This window comes from Schistocerca americana, chromosome 8 (genome assembly GCF_021461395.2).
Source record: "Schistocerca americana isolate TAMUIC-IGC-003095 chromosome 8, iqSchAmer2.1, whole genome shotgun sequence".
Classification (NCBI taxonomy): domain Eukaryota; kingdom Metazoa; phylum Arthropoda; class Insecta; order Orthoptera; family Acrididae; genus Schistocerca; species Schistocerca americana.
In genome coordinates, this window is record NC_060126.1 from 376492798 (window position 1) to 376514301 (window position 21504).

At 45.1% G+C, this 21504-nt stretch overlaps 1 protein-coding gene across 2 annotated transcripts in view; it reads left to right on the forward strand.

Annotated features, from left to right (window-relative positions):
* Positions 1 to 21504, forward strand: part of LOC124544731 — a 151767-nt gene that overhangs the window by 121001 nt on the left and 9262 nt on the right. For both annotated transcript variants that reach the window (XM_047123382.1, XM_047123383.1), the window contains exon 12: positions 10627 to 10941. In XM_047123382.1, the coding sequence (XP_046979338.1) occupies positions 10627 to 10941 (315 nt within the window). The remainder of the gene's footprint in view (positions 1 to 10626; positions 10942 to 21504) is intronic.

Genomic DNA, 21504 nt, shown 5'->3' on the forward strand with positions numbered 1-21504 from the left:
TTCTTTTTAGGTACTATTGAAAGCAGAGGTTACAGTAGATCTTTTTGGATGGCCACGACACAAGTGTATATGTGGATGACTCCCACTTAATATTTACAAGTGTAGGCTTCAGTTTAGAATGGCGCTTCCCCTCTAGCACTAGACTTTTCCCCTACAGTGCTCTGAGCGACCCCCCACGACTGCTGCTCTCACCATGCTTTGCCAGCCGACTGCACATCTTGTGGCCACTGCATTTTGTATGCACTGTAGCAGTTTTCATTGTAACGGTGCATCCATATAGTATTATTTTGTAGGCAGGATTCTGTATTTAAAGGTGTAGGTAACTATTTTCTTTGATAAATATCAATGTAATCAGGTCCTCATTAAGCTACCAATAGCTAGGGGCCGAAAATGATTTGTCTGTTTCTGACAAAACTTCCCTTTTTTTCCAAAATTCGTGTGTTTTTGTTGAAATTTGTGTCTGTTCATTTTGTTTATAAATAATTAGATGCACAAATATAAAAGCTTATCATGCTACACAAGTGAAGACAGACAAAGCATTAGTTCTTTGAAATTGACTGTTTAAAAAATTGTGCTGATTGGGAACTTTTTGAATGGAGGGTTCGATTTTGAAAAAACTTAAACATCTTTTTCTTCCAAAATGGTCTTTGTTATCTTTGTTTCGCGGTTTTACACTTTCAAAAATGATGGTTCTATTGAAAAGTAGCAGCATTTTCTCGCTGATGGACTGAATGCGTCTCTGATTTAATGTGTTTCTGTATATTATTTGTCTTTCCCTGCCCAGTTCAATGATTGTAAAATCTTTAGACAGTTCATTTCGACTTTTTGTGACCATTCACAGTTGTGTGACCCACACTTGACAATGCTACAGGTAGAGCTGTTAAAGCACTTAACATAGAAGTAGAACCGAATGTACAGTAACTTTATTTTTAATGTAAGGGCAGAATTTTGACACATACGAAAAACACTACAGAATTTGTTGTCTAATTGCTGTAGCGCAGAGTGGTGGGCACTATAGACTATAGTGGCAGACGGCCATGAGCATAAACAAACTAGAATTTTGACTGCCAGAAAGGAGTGAAGAGTATGGATAACAAGCCCCACCTCTCTTTTTGAGGGCAGCCAGCCTACAGCAGAATTGATATCATATCACAGAGATTGCCAATGTCATCTGGTGTTTTAAGGGTCATAATCAAAATTCGTGAAGGACCAGGATTAGTCACTTCACTTACTTTAAAATTAGAAAAGGGGGCAGTGAGCAATACACAACACGAATCATTCAGGGACAGCTACCGTGCAATTGATCTTTGAGGTTAGTATAGTTTTGTTAACAACATAGTTCAGGCTTGACCTCTGGCTGTATTCAATGCAACCACAGTTCAAAACATCTGCCATCTATTTTGCCATATTAAAAGTATCCACAGTACACTATCTTCTGAGTTTTGGCTAGCAAATGTACACATCATGTATCTTAAATAGACCATTCAACTGCCCACAACTGGTGTGGCAACAGATTATTGAGTGCATTGATACATTGTTGTGTTCATACACTTTTTATTTTGCAGACAGGTTCTTATGCACATTATCTTTCCAAATTGTACTTTACCAGGTGATGTACAATACCAGTAACTGGAAAATGATTACATTTTTGATATTCATGTGCAGAAAGTGAAACAATTTCAAACAATCCCTGACAAAATAGTTCATCTGGATACAGTTCCCTATGAAATAGCATCTAAGAAGTATTTTCACATTTTTGCATTTTGAGGCAGAATTCGCATTTGTCGCAAAAATCCAATTTTTTTTCCAATGTCTACAAATAACAAATGAAGGTAGCCATTGTCTATCGCAAGTTTTTGAGAAGTACTGCAGAACCAGTAGGTTTGTTCAGTTGTAAACTGATTGAGGTGCAAGATGTTTCTGTTGATGTGTTTGAAAAAGAAAATTGAACAACAGCTTCTGTAGCGATATTTACAGATTGAATACCACAGTGTTAACATGTGAATCAATTCACCTAGGGGAACTACTGACACGGGTGGTAAATACACACATACTGCGAGCTCAGTTACCAGTTACTTCCCCCCCTCCCCAGTATATACCACCACAGCGTAATTTGGTAATTGCAAACACGTTGAGTTCAGGAGCGGAGCACGCTTTCTGTGTGTTGGAGTTTGACAAAAACTAGTGTGCTACAGCTGTTCAACGGATGTTTAATACCAAGTATGGTAAGCACTGACACCAACAAGGAAGGCCATTTACCACTGCCGCAACAGATTCATTAAGACGGGTTGCTTGTGCCTGGCAAAGAGAAGTGCAAGATCTGGTGTATGCACCACCTCTACCACGTGATGTAGCAGGGCTCTGGGAGAGAATACGGGAAGTGACTGCCACAGTCGATGGATGCCATGCTGGGATCGGTATGGCAAGAATTCGATCAGTGTATTGATGTCTGCCGAGTCACTCATGGCTTGCATATTGAATGTTTATATAAAAAAAAAAACTTTAGAGTTTCTCTTCAAAATGCACTATGTATGACATCTGTATGGCTTTATGTACACCGTGTATATTTGTCTTGAGGAAAACTATGCCTTACTGTCTGTTACCTATTATACATTAATACATAGTCATATAGCACATTGATTTCTCAAACTTTTTTCTCTGCACTCGTCCCCCACCACGCCCCACTACTCCCCTAAATGAGGGAAGATAGTATCAGCCCCCCCCCCAATCAATCCTATTTTATTATTAAAAATAGTCATTTTCTTTCCCTTACACTCTGTTTTACCAAATTCAGTTTATAAGGCTTTTAATTTTTCGCAGCAGAAACCGAAGTTACATGAATTATTATAGCGAAAATAAGAAATAAGAAACAATTTCTTTATCTTTGCCATATTTTCATTTATTCAAAAAGTATGAAATGAACAGTAGTTAATCTTCAGCAAACCAGGATTACGAATTTCAGTGTGATGAATGAACTTGCTTTTGAAAAGAGAGTTTCTCAAGACATGATGTAATAGCAGAAACACACAATCAAAATTCTTCGCACTATAGTAAGACTTCATGGCTGCCAAAAGTGAAAAGTGAATCTCACATAAGTAGGTTGTTGGAAAAGGAATCAGGGTCTTCATTGCATTAGCATTGGGAATTCTTTGCTGATATACGTCCAAAACTCCAACAAAGACCATTCATTAAATTTGCTTTCAGTGAAGTATCACAAATGAGATCATAAAGTTGTTCTTGCTCTTTAATCGGACATAATGACACGGGAACATTTTTAATGGAGTTTTAATACAATTAAATTTACCACAATCATTGCTAAAATACTTTTCTAAATGGACTTTAGTGTTGCAACATAGTAATGGAGGCAGGCTTTTATCTCCATTGGAAGTATCAGATTATCTGTGTCCTTGAACAGTGACACTAGAGTCCGGATTATATCTAGCATACCATTTTCCATTCAGTTTTGCCACAGCTCTAAATTCTTTATGAACAACTTCCTCTTTTCATTCCAAATCAGCACTTTTGCCTGGTCACCTTCAAGTGCAGTTTCTCAAAAATGTCGGTGAGGTGAGCCATTTTCAATAGAAAATCTCTGTTGCTGAAGCAGTCTGACTTTTTACCTTCAAGAATCCTCATTCCTCAGTTCAAACAACTTTTCTAGTACTTTACACCTATAGAAACCATGGAGCATTACTAAAAGAAGAGCAATTGATTGTGTTCAGCACCCATCTCCTCTCATAACACTGTAAAAAGCTTTGAATTTATAGATTTTGGCTTAACTGTTTCCATAAACATTTGTGGCACTTCATGAAGAGGTGGGCTAAGTTCTTTAGCAGCCATAGCTTCCCAGTGTATTGTGCTGCAAGTCCCTACTGCATCAGGAGCTACAACTTGAACTTTCACTTTCTATCCACCCTGAATTGAGGAGTGTTTTCTCAAGTCAACAACAAAAAATAGTTTTTCAGGAAGCATATTTAATTGAATAATGGTAATGGTATAAATTGCTTGAGGTCTTAACAAAATTATATTTCATAAATAAACTATAAATTATATAATTCAACAGTGAAGAAACGTTTGTCAGCTTCCAGTTGCAAATAAAATAAGTACATAAAAACAGGAATTTTTTCCAAGACTGAACATAAACATATTAAATATTCTATAATAGCAGTAATCTATTTTAACCTACCAAAAAGTAATAACTTAATAAATTTGTTCATTAAGGTAGTACTTCTTTCCTTTTCATCTTTTCTCTTTCCTTTTCTTCAGTACGCCCAGCTAAAGATGGCATTTGGAACATGTTAGCTTGGTCTGACAGCTTTGTTTTCATCTTGTCTTCACAAAGTCTCTTCATGAAATATCTCTTTTGCTTCTTGTGCTCCTCTATACACTGTTTCCCCATGGTTTTTTATCTTTCTGTGGGAATGCGTGATTTTTTATATAGGATTCCAAAGGCTTTGCATTTTCTGATGATAACCTTCTGTGCCGTTTGTTTGTCTTAAATCCTGCTTAACTTCTTATAACTAAGCAGTTTTTAACTTTTTTGAATTATTTTACATTAATTAGTTTTTCGTTTGCCTAGTCCTGTCTATTCTGTAGATGTGGCCATAAAACTTAGTGACAAAATAAAACACCTACAGCCAGCCTTATGATTTTATTTTATTTTGTTGCAACCAGTTTCAGTGAGCCATCTTCAGCAGGCTGTTGTTGATGTATGGGTTGATATTATCCCTATATGTATACCGGGTGATCAAAAAGTCAGTTTATGAAAACTGAATAAATTACGGAATAATGTAGATAGAGTGGTACAAATTGACACACATGCTTGGAATGACATGGGGTTTTATTAGAACCGAAATACTACAAAAGTTCAAAAAATGTCTGACAGATGGCACTTCATCTGATCAGAATAGCAATAATTAGCATAACAAAGTAAGACAAAGCGAAGATGATGATCTTTACAGGAAATGTTCCGTATGTCCACCATCATTCCTCAACAATAGCTGTAGTCGACGAATAATGTTGTGAAGAGCACTGTAAAGCACGTCCGGAGTTATGGTGAGGCATTGTTGTCAGATGTTGTCTTTCAGCATCCCCAGAGCTGTCGGTTGATCACGATACACTTGTGACTTCAGGTAACCCCAAAGCCAATAATCGCACGGACTGAGGTCTGGGGACCTGGGAGGCCAAGCATGACGAAAGTGGCGGCTGAGCACACGATCATCACCAAACGACGCGGACAGGAGATTGTTCACGCGTCTAGCAATATGGGGTGGAGTGCCATCCTGCATAAACATCGTAGGTTCCATCAGGTGTTTATCAGCCAGGTTGGGGATGATGCGATTCTGTAACATTCTGTAACATATCACCCGTCACGGTAGCAGTTACAAAACCAGAATCATGCATTTCCTAGCAGAAAAAAGGCCCGATAACGGTAGATGTGGTAAATCCAACCCATACGTTCACTTTCCCGTCATGCAATGGAGTTTCCGCGACAGTTCTAGGATTTTCGGTAGCCCAAATTCTGCAGTTGTGGGCGTTGACAGACCCTCGGAGCGTGAAATGAGCTTTGTCAGTCCACAACACGTTACTCAACCAATCATCTTCTGCCATCTTTTGAAACGCCCACACCGCAAATGCCCTCCACATCACTAAATCGCCAGGTAACAGTTCATGATACCAATGGATTTTGTACGGATAGCATTGGAGGGTACGCCTAAGTGCCAACCGAACAGTAGTGTATGGAATGCCAGTGCGACATGCGACTGCATGAGCGCTGACTTCCCCGTGCATAGACAAACCCGCTACAGTCTCCATTTCTTCCTGAACTGTCTCAGCAGCATTACGCCTTGTGCTCGGTCGTCCCCTGCAGGGACTATCGTCTAAACAACCCGTGGCTTTGAACTTCGATATTTCTCGCCACAGCTGCATTTATCAATGGACCTTTACCCGTTTGAATCCCCTTCCTATTGCAATGGGATCGTAACGCTGAACTAGCACATTCCCCATTCTGATAATACAGCTTCACTAAAAGTGCCTTTTCAGGTAACGTCAACATGCTGGCGCATCTGGTTCTCTCTCTCATTACAGCTCCTTTTATACATAATTGTCACTGACATTTTGCTGTCCAGTGCCATCTGTCAGACATTTTGTGAATTATTTATTTATTTTTTATTTTTTTGTTCTAATGAAACCCCATGTCATTCCAAGCATGTGTGTCAGTTTTTACCTCTCTATCTACATTATTCCGTGGTTTATTAAGTTTTCAAATTTGTACTGACTTTTTGATCACCCAGTTTTTATATCACATCAGTTGCCAGCATAACTGTATACTCAGAAAATGGTGCATTGAAAGTTTAAAACTGGTTGCAACAAAACAAAATAAAATCATAAGGATGGCTGTAGGTGTTTTTATTTTGTCACAATAGTAAATGGCAGTCATCCCAAAGGCCTCCTGCCAAAAGAATGGACATAAAAAAAAAAAAACAACAACAACAAACACTTCGTGTCATCTACATATTACATCAGTAAACTTGTCCAGTGCTGTGTATGTGTCTGTAGTTTTTCTGTTAATCCATATGCCATTTATATTAGAAGGCCCATAAATTTTTCTTCGAAGTTTTCACTCTTTCTTTGCAAGGACATCGATTATTGAATGGCCACCTAGAGATGGAGTTTCTGATGTGTGTAGTGCTTCAGGCAAGACAACTGTCCTGTAATGCCGAAGTTTCACATTATGAGATATCACTCATTTATTGTAGTGTTTCCACTTTATTCTGTATGCTCTCTGGAGTTTGGTGGCTCTTTCTAAATTGTTTCGTTTGTAGTGGGGATCATACATTATTTTTATGTAGGTGGGTACTTCAGTATTTCCGTTGTTGTGTTCATTGCAACACTTTTAAGACCTCCTCATTGAACTCTCAAGCCGGTTCTTATGATATAACAAATCTCGTTAGTTTTCTTTGCATCATCACCTTTTTGACACTCACATGGTTTCTAGATCTTAGTACAGCTGGTCGAACGGCATTCTCGGAATAATCTACGTTAGTTTTCTTCATTTAAACAATGATTGGAGGGGAAAAGCATGTTGTTTTGACTTTGCGGATGGCAGTGCCTGTATATACTGCTATTCAGAAGGAAGACAAATAGAAGGAACAGATTTCAAATATATATATCTCCCAAATTATGTAATGTAGCATCATAATGCCAATGTTTCTGGACAGACAACAGTTTAAAATTTGAACAGTCCAAGTAAACGTTCGTATCATACACCCATCGGTGCTGCTGCTTTCTTCTTCATGGAGAAAACTGTGACAGGGCTAACCTATCTAGACAATCTTCAAAACTGGTTATTTTCCTCAACTTAAAGTTGATTCAGATGACTTCATCTTCATGCAAGATGATGCCCTACCTCATTTCTCTAAGCACTTCCGATGTTAACTGAATGACACCATTCCAGTACATTGGATTGGAAGAGGAGCAGCATGAGATGAACTTCGTTGTCAGTGGTCTCAGAGGTCTCCAGACTTAACACGGTGTGACTTTTACTTATGGGATTATTTAAAAGACCGTGTTTTTATCCCCCCAATGCCTGACACTCTTGAAAGTGTGGGACATGGCATTGTTGAAGCTGTGAATTCAGTAACAAGAAACCAGGTGCTTCGTGTGTAGCAGGAAATAAGCCACCATTATGATATTTGCTGTGTAACATGTGGTGCTCACACTAATGCATAAAAATTTCAACTTTTCCCTTTCCAGGAACGATGGAGTCATGTTTCTGTCTTTTGTAATTTGGAAGCCATAAATATTTGAAATCTTTCCCTTCTTTTTAAGTAACCATACATTATTAATCTGTTAGCAGTACTCTTGGAATCGTACATACGCCATTTATTGCCCAGAACCATACAAATACCATTGTGGTCAGAGCCTCATTATAGTGTGATGGTAATGCATGGTTTGAAGTTTTGCTTAACTCCTTTTCAAGGGTGTCAAATATCCCAAGAGGGGGCAGACATTCAAACAGATCCGGGTGTATTGCCATGGGAACCAGGATGGCTCCTTTCTGTGCCAGCCTTTTCATGGCTTTTCATGGCCCGTATTTTGGTTTAGATACATTGATGACATTTTCATTTTGACAGTTGCCATCCTTCCCATGTCAAACGTTCTCTCCCATGCAGCCGTTGCATTCGAGTTGAACATATTTATTTGGAAGCAGACTCTTCACAGCAGTACACCGCCATTCTCACCTCAGCCTTCACTGGACGTAGTTAACCTAGCAGCCTAGTTAAAAAGCAGATTTCTCATGCCACCACATCCAATTCTAGTATGCTGATCCCTCCAAAAACATCTTCAGAACACACCACTTGTCACTTGGTATTATCCTGGTCTTGAATGTTCTAATCAGCTACTTTGACAAGGCAATGACTTCCTAAAATTCTGCCCTGAAATGAGATCCATTCTGACTGAGATTTTGCACACCACACCTAGAATAGGTTTTTGTTGTCCTCCCAATCTCCACAATATCATTGCCAGACCCTATGCTCCCTCTGCACCCATCTCCCTACCCTGTGGCTCCTACCCCTGCGACCATTCCCGCTGCAAGACTTGCCAGATGCACCTCCTACCACCGCTCTACCAGCCTTGTAACTGACAAAACATAAACTATCAAAGGAAGTGCCACCTGTGAAAGAACACATCATATACCAGCTGTTATGTAAACACTGTGCAGCATTTTACATTTCATGACTACCACCAAGTTATCAGTTAGGAAGAATGGGCATAGTGTGTACACTGGCAGCACGCACTGTCCTGTTACAGAGATGCTCTGAATTCTTCTCCCAGACACCAGTTTCTCCGAACTCTGCAGGTGGGAACTAGCACTACAACATGCTCTAGGTTCTTGCCACCCACCTGGCCTTCATTTATGCAAATTTCTTCTGTCTTGGTATTTAGTAACAGTGACCATTCTGTTCACTCTGCTTTAGGTTTCTGGGTCTTTCATTTCCTGACCAGTCTACTTTTCAATGCCCCCCCCCCCCCCCCCCCCCCCCCACCCACCTCTTATACAAGACATTGCACTTAGCTTTTCACTCATATTAATTTGTTCACAATATTTTAGCAATAATCTCTGTTGTATGTGTTAACTGTGTCTTCCACTTTTAAGCTCTCAGGTTTTCTAATCTTGTCCAATGCAGTCCCCAATAGTCAGTCTTCTCCTCTTATCCTGTTGGGTAAGTCTCCCCTGGCTGGCATTCTGTATGACTTTTCTGAAATCTAACCATTTTCCTAAACCTCTCCAGTTCTTTTCCTTCACACCTCTTCCTTACCTTTCAGTCCTCCTGCCGGAAGGAGCCACTGGCTCTGAAATCTTGCATACCTTAAACCTTTGAGTGTGTGTGTGTGTGTGTGTGTGTGTGTGTGTGTGTGTGTTCTCCTGCTGCCACTTGGTGAGTACATTTTTTAATCTATCCAATTACTTTGAATGGTTATTGTTATTCATGTGTACAGAATGAGTTTGTGTATCTTGGTTATCTTCTATGGAGGTGTGCCTTGACATATATCACATCATTGAAATTTCTCCGTTATTGTATATGTGGAACATGATGAGTCATGAATAAATTAAATTAAGAAGGCTTGGGCAAATGTGTTTGAGTAAGCTGGTGAAATAAATATTCCGTCTTTTCAAAAATAGAGTACTGGCTCTTGTGAACATCATTGCTTTGTGTTCTGTATTTATCTGCTTTAATAACATGGCAGTTTGGAGAGACAGAAACTTCCAGTATGTAACCTGCATTAGTGACAGAACTGGTTACATAATTTTGAGTTTGAGGTGTGCTCATTGGTGGGACTAACCATGTGCTAGTCATGCTTTATTGTATGTGGTTTGATTGGTGCATATTAATAATTCTTAACTGGATATTAAATGGTACTGACAATGAATAATCTCGACTTCCCTAATGAGTTAAACAAATAAACTCTTTGGATTTACTACCATGTGAGTGTGTGAGAAAGATGCAATGTTTTGATCAGTGTCAGTCTCGTCATCTCCTGTCAGTGTGGGCATAGAATAGTATTTTGTGTCAGTCGTACAGAAATATATATATATATATAAAGATTTCGTTGCACTAAAATATTCAATAAGTATTGTACATGGCAGTCAGAAACAGTCTGAAATGCTTATAAGAATGTAGCAGGGTAGGTTGTGCTGAGAATGAATTGTTAAGAAAAAATTTGATGTGTTCTGCCATTTCTGAGTTAATTAGCATTGTAGTTAACCAGTCAGCTGTTGCTTGTGTAAATTCAAGTGACCCACCAGATGCGAATTAGTGTCATTTGTGCTTATTGCATTGATGATAGTGCACGGGACTGCTGAGTTGTTGGCTCAGGTTCAATCCTTACTATCATCCGATGCCCAATTTTTGTGTTGCTGTCTGGACAATGTACACTGGAATAACCTTATAGGCTTTTCAAACTGCTTGTGACCACCCTGTATGGTGTAAAACAATCTACTGACATCTCTTTTAAGCATGTAAACAAACAAGCCTAAAAACATGTCCTTCCTTAAAATATTTAAATTTATATTAAAAGAAGTCTTCACTAAATATGTGTATGTATATTTTGTTTTAACAGATGGAGTTTATAAAGCCCTCATTTTGGACTTCTGTCTACCATCTTCTACGTATGCTACAATGGCAGTCCGTGAAGTACTGAAATCAGACACATCATGCTACAGTCAGGCATTGCTGAATGATTACCATGTACCCACAGGCCCAAATGGGACTCCCAAAAGGCGATTGTCATCTGCAGAAAACGGAGATTCAGCATCTTCCTCTGTGAGTGAAGATGTGAAGACGGAACCACAAGATCAAGTAACATCTACAAAGCATCAAGTGTCATCTATATGTACAAGGGCTACGAAAAGGGAGAAGAAGACTACGGATTCAGGTGAGAAATCAGACAGTTATTCTGAGGATGGTGCTCCCAATAAGAAAAAGCTGAAGACTGAACAGAGTTTATCTGCATCCCATAGTACTAGCATAAAAATTGATGTTACCCCTATACCAGAAAGGAGAACTAGGCGCAGCAGCAGACTGGTTGCTAGTGATAGTGAAAAAGATCCATCTGCAGTAAAGAATGTTATGGACACAAAAAGTCAGAGCACTGGAGGTGGAAACAAGCAACGTCATGTAGATAAGGTACTGGAGACTAGTTTTCAAAGTGCTGTAGATTCTAAGCAGTGTGATTTAAAAGTTGACCGGTCTACAGAAAGAACTTCTGTAGAGGTGGTCCCACAAAACAATAAATTAAATGCCCCATTACAAGCCCATGTTACATCCCTGTCAGTAGGCTTGGAGGAAGAGACCGTAAAAAAGAAATTAGAAACTGAAGAAACTAATATAGATGTAGGTTGTGACAGTGACATTATAGACAGTAAAGGCCATGATTCAAGTAGGAAAAAGTTGAAAGTTAGTGTAAATAATGACAGTGAAGTAACTACAGAGCATGACAGTGGGTCAGAAAGTTCCATAAATATTGCAGTTCAGGCTGGGAAGGTAGAATGTTCAGTTAGTTCTGAGGTCAGAACAGAAAATTCATCTGGTGCGTCATCAGAGCAAATGTATGTAGAAAGTAGTATTACTAATACTCAAGTTAAAACTAGCATCACCAATACTCAGATTTCCAAAGAAATGCATCCATGTACACAAGAGTGCAATGTGATGTTGCAGGAAAAGACTGTTAGCTCAGTATTGTCTTCCAAATTAAATGGAAGTGAAACTACAGATCTGAAATCCACTGTTGGTACTGTGGAAAACGTAGTTTGTAGTTCATCTGAGAAGACTGAAATTTTAGCCAGTATTGGCTGTTCACATGAGACTGATGAGAGCTGTGTAACAAGCTCTGTGCTAATGGAGACTGATACTGCTAAAGAGAGTCATAAGACTGATAGGTTGCAAATCCAATCAGACATTTCTAAAATCCATCCAGGGGATGGAAATGAAAGCACAAAATGTGAACTTTCTTGCAGAGAAAGTTCCACATATAATGAAGAAACAGGAAACGCAAAAAAACCAACAGTGGAATGTGCAGAAGCATTGGTTTCTCCTTTTCGACATTCAGAAGGAAGTGAAACATCTCATTTAAGTGACACAGAAGTGAAACAAAACCTAAAACGAGGTAGTGGAAATACTGATGCCAGTGAGACTGATGGAGGGAGTGAGATTTTAAAGCATTCTGCACTGGATACTGTTGACCAACCTGATAGACAGACTGAGTCAGAGACTGAAACACAGATTTCATTTGTAAGTGAGATAAAGACTGATGTTGAAACAGTTGCTATTCTTTCACCAGTTGAAAACCCACACGTTACTGAAATAGGTAGTCAGGATGCTTCAGGGTCAGCGGTTTCAGGTACTGTTTTGTCCTCTGATTGTAAAGAGGACGAAAAGCCATCTCAAAAGAAACTGGGCCATACAGGAATCATACTTACAGCCACAGAAGAGGAGTCTCATTCCAGCTCTTACGAATTATGTAGTGTGGACTGTGCAGCTTCTCATAGTGGTTTCAAACATAAAAATATAAATAAAGATTCTTCTGAATTGCACAGTGCTCCAGATTGTGAAGATAATGGGAATGGGAGTTTAAAGGAGCATGCAGAGAATTTTGACGAGTCTTCCAATTTGTCTTCATTGGATCAAGTATCCTTAGAGTCAACAAAAGAAGAGGGGTCAGTGGAGGTGGATATGAAGTCTAGGGATGGAAAACGCTCGCTGTGCAAATCTGATGTTGCATTACGTGATAGTGCAGTTGGAAACCAGAATGTGGAGGAGGAGAAAAATGAGAAAGAACAGAATTGTGCAGATTCTAGTGTAAACTATTTTGTTGATACTAGTTGTAAAGTAGGCACAGAATCTCCACAGCCCAAAGGAAATTCATTGAATCAGAAAATATTAAAACCAGAAGAAGAGAGTAAAACTGTCATATCTCCAGGTGCAGATTCAATGCCGTCATTGAGTGAAGCAAAGTTGGTATCAGAACAGGAAGTCAGCACGGTACCTGATGAACATAATTCTTGCACACACAAACTTGACAGGAGTGAGTTGGATAAAAAATCTGCTACTTCTGAAGTCCAAGAGGAGATAAAAACAGTTCTTACAGATTTGGTCACAGATGCTGTGAAGAATGAAATGGAAATTGTAAATGATGATGTTATATCTGATAAGTCAACTTCAGATATCAGTTCAAACTTACATAATAAGAATGAAAAGTCCCATGAAGAATCAGTACAATCTGAGCAAAATATGCTGATGGAGAGTAAATCGTCACAGTTAAAAGTAAATGACCCGATTAAAGAAACAGTTGTCAAAGAAAATTGGGACAAAGAAGGAAGCAAAAAGGAAGTGCATGAACCCCCTTCACAGACTGAAATGGATGTGGAAGTTGTGACACCTGTTCAGCAAGACATTGGTGGAGAAATGGAAAGTGTTGATGCTGCTACTGTGAAGACATGTCCTGAGAAATATGAAACGCATATATCATCAAAGGACAAATTGAAAGATTTGGTGGTAGGTGACTGCTGTATGGAAAATAAGGTGCACTCTGTAGCTGAAGATTCAGATTCCTGTAGGGAAGTTCCCCTAAGTGAAAATAAAGAATCAAGGTTAGACAAAACTACCTTGAAAACTAAAGCTCAGACTAGTGTCACTGAAACTGGTAAATCCAATGTTTCTGAAGAAAATTGCACAGAACAGCAGTCAAATTCATCTGGAAAAGTTTTCGAACAATCAGTTTTTGCTCTTCAAGCACCAGAAGATAATATATTGTGCAGTGATCATAAACTCCATCAAGAAAGTGATAATGCTAAAGGCATGAGTGATACAGTGTCACAGACTGCACAAAAGGAGCAGAATCAGCAAACAGAAGCTGAAAAGCAAATAACAACTGCCACAGAAACAAAATTAGTGCTGATGGCTGGAGGAAGTAAGATCTGTGATGGAAAATGTGGCGATAAAATTACATTTAAACTCATAGGGCTAAAACACAAACTAAATGAAGATGAGACAACTTATGAGAAATTGTCACCCATTGCTAACACCGAGGAATTGGTACCAGTTGAAGACTGTATATCTACTGCTCACCATTCAAAACCAGTTCCCAGCACTGTCACTGGGAAACACTGTGAAGAATCCAACATAGCACAAAATGCAGCAATACCGAGTAAAGATGAAACAGTTGAATATCTTGTGATGGGAAAAGATTTAATGGTACATATTGCTCGAAAAACTGACGAAGAGCATGATCATATATTTGCTCATGGCTGCGGGTCGAAAATACGGAAAATAGTACCAGATGTGACAGGAGTACACATGAAGGCTGAAAATGTGAACTGCGATACAATAAAAGAAAAACTATGCCAGGAATCGAGTACTGTTGTAATAGAATGTAATGAAAAATTGCAATTGAATGTGCCAGATGCAGAGCCAGAGCAAACTGGGTCGATAGCTATCGAGAAAGAGCCAATGGAGGGATCTGATTCAAACAAAGAGCAAATGGAGGCAGCAGGACCAAAGGAGCAGCAGGTGAAAGCATCTGCTGCAGAGGAGGAGCAGGTGGAGGCATCTGCTGCAGAGGAGGAGCAGGTGGAGGCATCTGCTGCGGAGGAGGAGCAGGTGGAGGCATCTGCTGCGGAGGAGGAGCAGGTGGAGGCATCTGCTGCAGAGGAGGAGCAGGTGGAGGCATCTGCTGCGGAGGAGGAGCAGGTGGAGGCGGCCGCTGCGGAGGAGGGGCAGGTGGAGGCGGCCGCTGCGGAGGAGGGGCAGGTGGAGGCGGCCGCTGCGGAGGAGGGGCAGGTGGAGGCGGCCGCTGCGGAGGAGGGGCAGGTGGAGGCGGCCGCTGCGGAGGAGGGGCAGGTGGAGGCGGCCGCTGCGGAGGAGGGGCAGGTGGAGGCGGCCGCTGCGGAGGAGGGGCAGGTGGAGGCGGCCGCTGCGGAGGAGGGGCAGGTGGAGGCAAAGCAGACAGATGCGGCTGCCGGCGTGGGGGAGCAGACGGATGCGGCTGCCGGCGAGGGGGAGCAGACGGATGCATCTGCCAGAAAGGAAGAACGAGTGGGGTTGGTTGTTCCAGAGGAGGAGCAGTTGGATGCGGCTGCTGTAGAGGGAGAGCAGATAGCTGTGGGTGCATCAGAGGTAGGAAAGACAGAGTCATTGGATTCGGGACTAGAGCAGACAGAGGCAGTTGGTGTGAAGGAAGGACAAACGAAAGCGGTGGAGACTGGGTCAGCACCTGCAGAGCCAGTGAAGACTGTGGCAGTGGAATCTGAGCAGAATTTGGCAATGGTTGTAGGGAGAAGTGAATCTGAGGCACTGACGAGGGCGCCAAAGCAAACTAATATATTGGTAGATGTTTTGGAACTTGCTCAGAATGATGGAACAGGTACTATTCCAGACCAAACTCTGTCAGTGGCCGAAAAGAGAATCGGAACTGTGCCAGCAAATGCAGAAACTGGCCAGTCTGAACCAGCAGCTGACGACCAAGAGAAAATGGATGAGGTGGCTAAAGAGCAGGGTGAAATTGAGGTATTGTGTGAGGATCTAGAGAAAACAACGGCTGTGGATGAGAGGCCAGAGAAAACACAGACAGTGGCTGAGAAACTGGAGAATGTGTTGGGGACAGCTGAGGAAATGGAGCAACCAGCGACTGCAGCTGAGGAGCCAAAACTTTCAAAGACAGTGGTAGGGCAGGCAGAACGAAGGGAGCTGGAGAAAAAGGAGCCATCAGTTGAGGAGCTGGTGCAACAGGGAGTATCAGGGGAGCTGGAAGCTGCTGAGAAGCCACAGAAAATGGAGGTAATGTCTTCGGAGTGTAAGCACATTGCACCTTTAACTGAAGAACGGGTGCAAATGATGCCTGTTGCTGAGGAATTAGAGCGAATGGAGGCACGCACTTTGGAGCATTTGCAGATGGAGGCAACAGTTATGAAACAGAAGCAAACAGGGACAGTGGGCAAAAAGCAAGAAGAAATATGTGTGATGGCTGCAATGCCTGATGAAACTGAGACTATTGAAATGAAACCAGAGAGAAACATTGCAGCAACTGCATCATCAGTGGAACTAAAGAAATCTGGGACAGTGAAACCAGAGAAAATAGAGATTGCAGCTGCAAAACCAGAAGGAGCAGATACATTGTTGGCAACTGCTGAACAGTATCATGGTGAGACAGAGATTGTAGTTTCTGAATCAGACCATGCTGAAGTTTTAACGGCAGCTTTAGAACCAGACCAAGCTAAGGCAGCAGCAATTGCGCAAGAACCAGACCTGAAAGAAGCAGTGGCAGCAGCAACAGAAACAATACCAGACCCAACTGAGGCACTAGCTGTACCTGCACCAGAACCAAGTCCAGTTGAGGTGATGGAAGTAGCAGCTACTGCTCCAGCACCAGATGAGACTGAGGTGGCAGCAGGAGCAGCTGCTGTTCCAGAACCGGAACCAGATGAGACTGAGGTGGCAGCAGGAGCAGCTGCTGTTCCAGAACCGGAACCAGATGAGACTGAGGTGGCAGCAGGAGCAGCTGCTGTTCCAGAACCGGAACCAGATGAGACTGAGGTGGCAGCAGGAGCAGCTGCTGTTCCACAACCGGAACCAGATGAGACTGAGGTGGCAGCAGGAGCAGCTGCTGTTCCACAACCGGAACCAGATGAGACTGAGGTGGCAGCAGGAGCAGCTGCTGTTCCACAACCGGAACCAGATGAGACTGAGGTGGCAGCAGGAGCAGCTGCTGTTCCACAACCGGAACCAGATGAGACTGAGGTGGCAGCAGGAGCAGCTGCTGTTCCAGAACCGGAACCAGATGAGACTGAGGTGGCAGCAGGAGCAGCTGCTGTTCCAGAACTGGAACCAGATGAGACTGAGGTGGCAGCAGGAGCAGCTGCTGTTCCAGAACCGGAACCAGATGAGACTGAGGTGGCAGCAGGAGCAGCTGCTGTTCCAGAACCGGAACCAGATGAGACTGAGGTGGCAGCAGGAGCAGCTGCTTTTCCAGAACCGGAACCAGATGCGACTGAGGTGGCAGCAGGAGCAGCTGCTGTTCCAGAACCGGAACCAGATCAGACTGAGGCGGCAGCAGCAGCTGCTCCACAACCAGATCGGCCTGGGGTGGCAACAGCAGGTGCTTCGGAACCAGACCTAGATGAGGTAGCAGCAGCATCAGCAGCTGCTCCAGAACCAGACCTTACTGAGGTGGCAGCACAAGCTGCTCAGGAACCAGACCCGACTGGGGTGGCAGCAGAAGCTGCTCAGGAACCAGACCCGACTGGAATGGCAGCAGAAGCTGCTCAGGAACCAGACCCGACTGGGGTGGCAGCAGAAGCTGCTCAGGAACGAGACCCAAGTGAGGTGGCAGCAGAAGCTGCTCAGGGACCAGACCCGACAGAGGTGGTAGCAGAAGCTGCTACTGCTGCAGCTGCTTGGGAACCTGACACAACTGAGGCACCAGCAGAATCTGCTCCAGAACCGGACCCAACTGCGTCAATGGCGGCAACTCCGATACCAGATGTGACTGCAGTGGCGGCGGCGGTGGCAGCTGCTCCAGACCCAGACCTAGCTAAGACAGCAGCAGGTCTGCAGCCAGACCAAACTGAAGCTATGGAGCTAGCTTCCACGGTACATGGAGATGAGGAACTACACGGAACGAAGGAGGCAGAAACAGTTGTAGACTCTGAATTTGTGGAGGCAGCAGCACCTGTGGAGTCAGATCAGACAGAGGCAATGGCTTCACATGTGGTGCTAGATCATAGCGAGGGAATGCTAGCTGATGAAGAGCGAGACCAAACTGAGGCAGTGTCACCTGCTGTAGAGCCAGAACAAACTGAGGCAGATAGAGCTGCTATGGAGCTGGACCAAACTGAGTCAGTGGAAACTACTGTGGAGCTGGACCAAACTGAGACAGTTTCAGCTACTGTGGAGCCATACCATACTGAGGGAATGGAAACAGTTGAAGAACCAGATAAAACTGAAGCAATTGGAGCTGCTGCAGAGCAGGACCAAACTGAAGCAGTTGGAGCTGCTACAGAGCAGGTCCCAACTAAGTCAGTTGGAGCTGCTCCACAGAGACACCAACCTGAGGCAGTTTCAGCTACTGTGGATCCATCCCATACTGAGGGAATGGAAACCGTGGAAGAACCAGATAAAACTGAGGCTGTTGGAGCTGCTGTGGAGCCGGACCAAACTGAGGCAGTTGGAGCTGCTGTGGAGCCGGACCAAACTGAGGCAGTTGGAGCTGCTGTGGAGCCGGACCAAACTGAGGCAGTTGGAGCTGCTGTGGAGCCGGACCAAACTGAGGCAGTTGGAGCTGCTGTGGAGCCGGACCAAACTGAGGCAGTTGGAGCTGCTGTGGAGCCGGACCAAACTGAGGCAGTTGGAGCTGCTGTGGAGCCGGACCAAACTGAGGCAGTTGGAGCTGCTGTGGAGCCGGACCAAACTGAGGCAGTTGGAGCTGCTGTGGAGCCGGACCAAACTGAGGCAGTTGGAGCTGCTGTGGAGCCGGACCAAACTGAGGCAGTTGGAGCTGCTGTGGAGCCGGACCAAACTGAGGCAGTTGGAGCTGCTGTGGAGCCGGACCAAACTGAGGCAGTTGGAGCTGCTGTGGAGCCGGACCAAACTGAGGCAGTTGGAGCTGCTGTGGAGCCGGACCAAACTGAGGCAGTTGGAGCTGCTGTGGAGCCGGACCAAACTGAGGCAGTTGGAGCAGCTGTGGAGCCGGACCAAACTGAGGCAGTTGGAGCAGCTGTGGAGCCGGACCAAACTGAGGCATTGGGAGCTGCTGTGGAGCCGGACCAAACTGAGGCAGTTGGAGCTGCTGTGGAGCCGGACCAAACTGAGGCAGTTGGAGCTGCTGTGGAGCCGGACCAAACTGAGGCAGTTGGAGCTGCTGTGGAGCCGGACCAAACTGAGGAAGTTGGAGCTGCTGTGGAGCCGGACCAAACTGAGGCAGTTGGAGCTGCTGTGGAGCCGGACCAAACTGAGGCAGTTGGAGCTGCTGTGGAGCCGGACCAAACTGAGGCAGTTGGAGCTGCTGTGGAGCCGGACCAAACTGAGGCAGTTGGAGCTGCTGTGGAGCCGGACCAAACTGAGGCAGTTGGAGCTGCTGTGGAGCCGGACCAAACTGAGGCAGTTGGAGCTGCTGTGGAGCCGGACCAAACTGAGGCAGTTGGAGCTGCTGTGGAGCCGGACCAAACTGAGGCAGTTGGAGCTGCTGTGGAGCCGGACCAAACTGAGGCAGTTGGAGCTGCTGTGGAGCCGGACCAAACTGAGGCAGTTGGAGCTGCTGTGGAGCCGGACCAAACTGAGGCAGTTGGAGCTGCTGTGGAGCCGGACCAAACTGAGGCAGTTGGAGCTGCTGTGGAGCCGGACCAAACTGAGGCAGTTGGAGCTGCTGTGGAGCCGGACCAAACTGAGGCAGTTGGAGCTGCTGTGGAGCCGGACCAAACTGAGGCAGTTGGAGCTGCTGTGGAGCCGGACCAAACTGAGGCAGTTGGAGCTGCTGTGGAGACGGACCAAACTGAGGCAGTTGGAGCAGCTGTGGAGACGGACCAAACTGAGGCAGTTGGAGCAGCTGTGGAGACGGACCAAACACAGGCAGTTGGAGCAGCTGTGGAGACGGACCAAACACAGGCAGTTGGAGCAGCTGTGGAGCCGGACCAAACACAGGCAGTTGGAGCAGCTGTGGAGCCGGACCAAACACAGGCAGTTGGAGCAGCTGTGGAGCCGGACCAAACTGAGGCAGTTGGAGCAGCTGTGGAGCCGGACCAAACTGAGGCAGTTGGAGCTGCTGTGGAGCCGGACCGAACTGAGGCAGTTGGAGCTGCTGTGGAGCCGGACCGAACCGAGGCAGTTGGAGCTGCTGTGGAGCCGGACCAAACCGAGGCACTTGGAGCTGCTGTGGAGCCGGACCAAACCGAGGCAGTAGGAGCTGCTGTGGAGCCACACCAAACCGAGGCAGTTGGAGCTGTTCTGGAGTCATGTGTTATTGATTCATTATCAACTGCTGTAGAGCCAGATCAGACTGAGACATTGCCAGTAGTGACAGAGCCAGATCAAACTGAGGCATTGCCAGTAGTGACAGAGCCAGATCAAACTGAGGCATTGTTAGCTGCAACAGAGCCAAATCAAACTGAGGCATTGTTAGCTGCAACAGAGCCAAATCAAACTGAGGCATTGTTAGCTGCAACAGAGTCACACCAAACCGAGGCAGTAGGAGCTGGTGTGGAATCACACCAAACCGAGGCAGTAGGAGCTGCTGTGGAGTCACACCAAACTGAGGCAGTAGAAGCTGCTGTGAAGTCACACCAAACCGAGGCAGTAGAAGCTGCTGTGGAATCACACCAAACCGAGGCAGATGGAGCTGCTGTGGAGCCAGACCAAACCGAGGCAGTTGGAGCTGTTGTGGAGTCATGTGTTATTGATTCATTATCAGCTGCTGTAGAGCCAGATCAGACTGAGACATTGTCATCTGCAACAGAGCCAGACGAAACTGAGGCATTGTCAGCTCCTGCAGAACGAGACCAGATTGAGGCTGTTGGAGTTGTTGCGGGACTGTGCCAAACTGAGGCAGTGTCAGCTGTTGCGGGGTCAGGTCAAACTGATGCCATTGGAGCTGCTGTAGAGCAAGTTCAAACTGAGGAGGCTGGAGCTCCTGCCGAGCCAGACCAAACTGAGGAGGCTGGAGCTCCTGCGGAGCCGGACCAGACTGAGGAGGCTGGAGCTCCTGCGGAGCCGGACCAGACTGAGGAGGCTGGAGCTCCTGCGGAGCCGGACCAGACTGAGGAGGCTGGAGCTCCTGCGGAGCCGGACCAGACTGAGGAGGCTGGAGCTCCTGCGGAGCCGGACCAGACTGAGGAGGCTGGAGCTCCTGCGGAGCCGGACCAGACTGAGGAGGCTGGAGCTCCTGCGGAGCCGGACCAGACTGAGGAGGCTGGAGCTCCTGCGGAGCCGGACCAGACTGAGGAGGCTGGAGCTCCTGCGGAGCCGGACCAGACTGAGGAGGCTGGAGCTCCTGCGGAGCCGGACCAGACTGAGGAGGCTGGAGCTCCTGCGGAGCCGGACCAGACTGAGGAGGCTGGAGCTCCTGCGGAGCCGGACCAGACTGAGGAGGCTGGAGCTCCTGCGGAGCCGGACCAGACTGAGGAGGCTGGAGCTCCTGCGGAGCCGGACCAGACTGAGGCGGCTGGAGCCCCTGCCGAGCCGGACCAGACTGAGGCGGCTGGAGCCGCTGCGGAGCCGGCCCAAAAAGAGGCAACTCGAACTCCTGCGGAACCGGACCAAACCGAGGCAGCTGGAACTACTGCACAGTTTTTCCGATATGAAGTGGTTGGAGCTTATACAGATCCTGACCAAAGTGAGGTGGTTGGAGTTGTTGTGGACCCCGACCTAATTCAGGCTGCAGGAGTTGTGCCAAGATCCACTGTGGCAGTTGTGAATGCAGGTTTAACTGAGGCAGAGATGGCTATGACAGAGC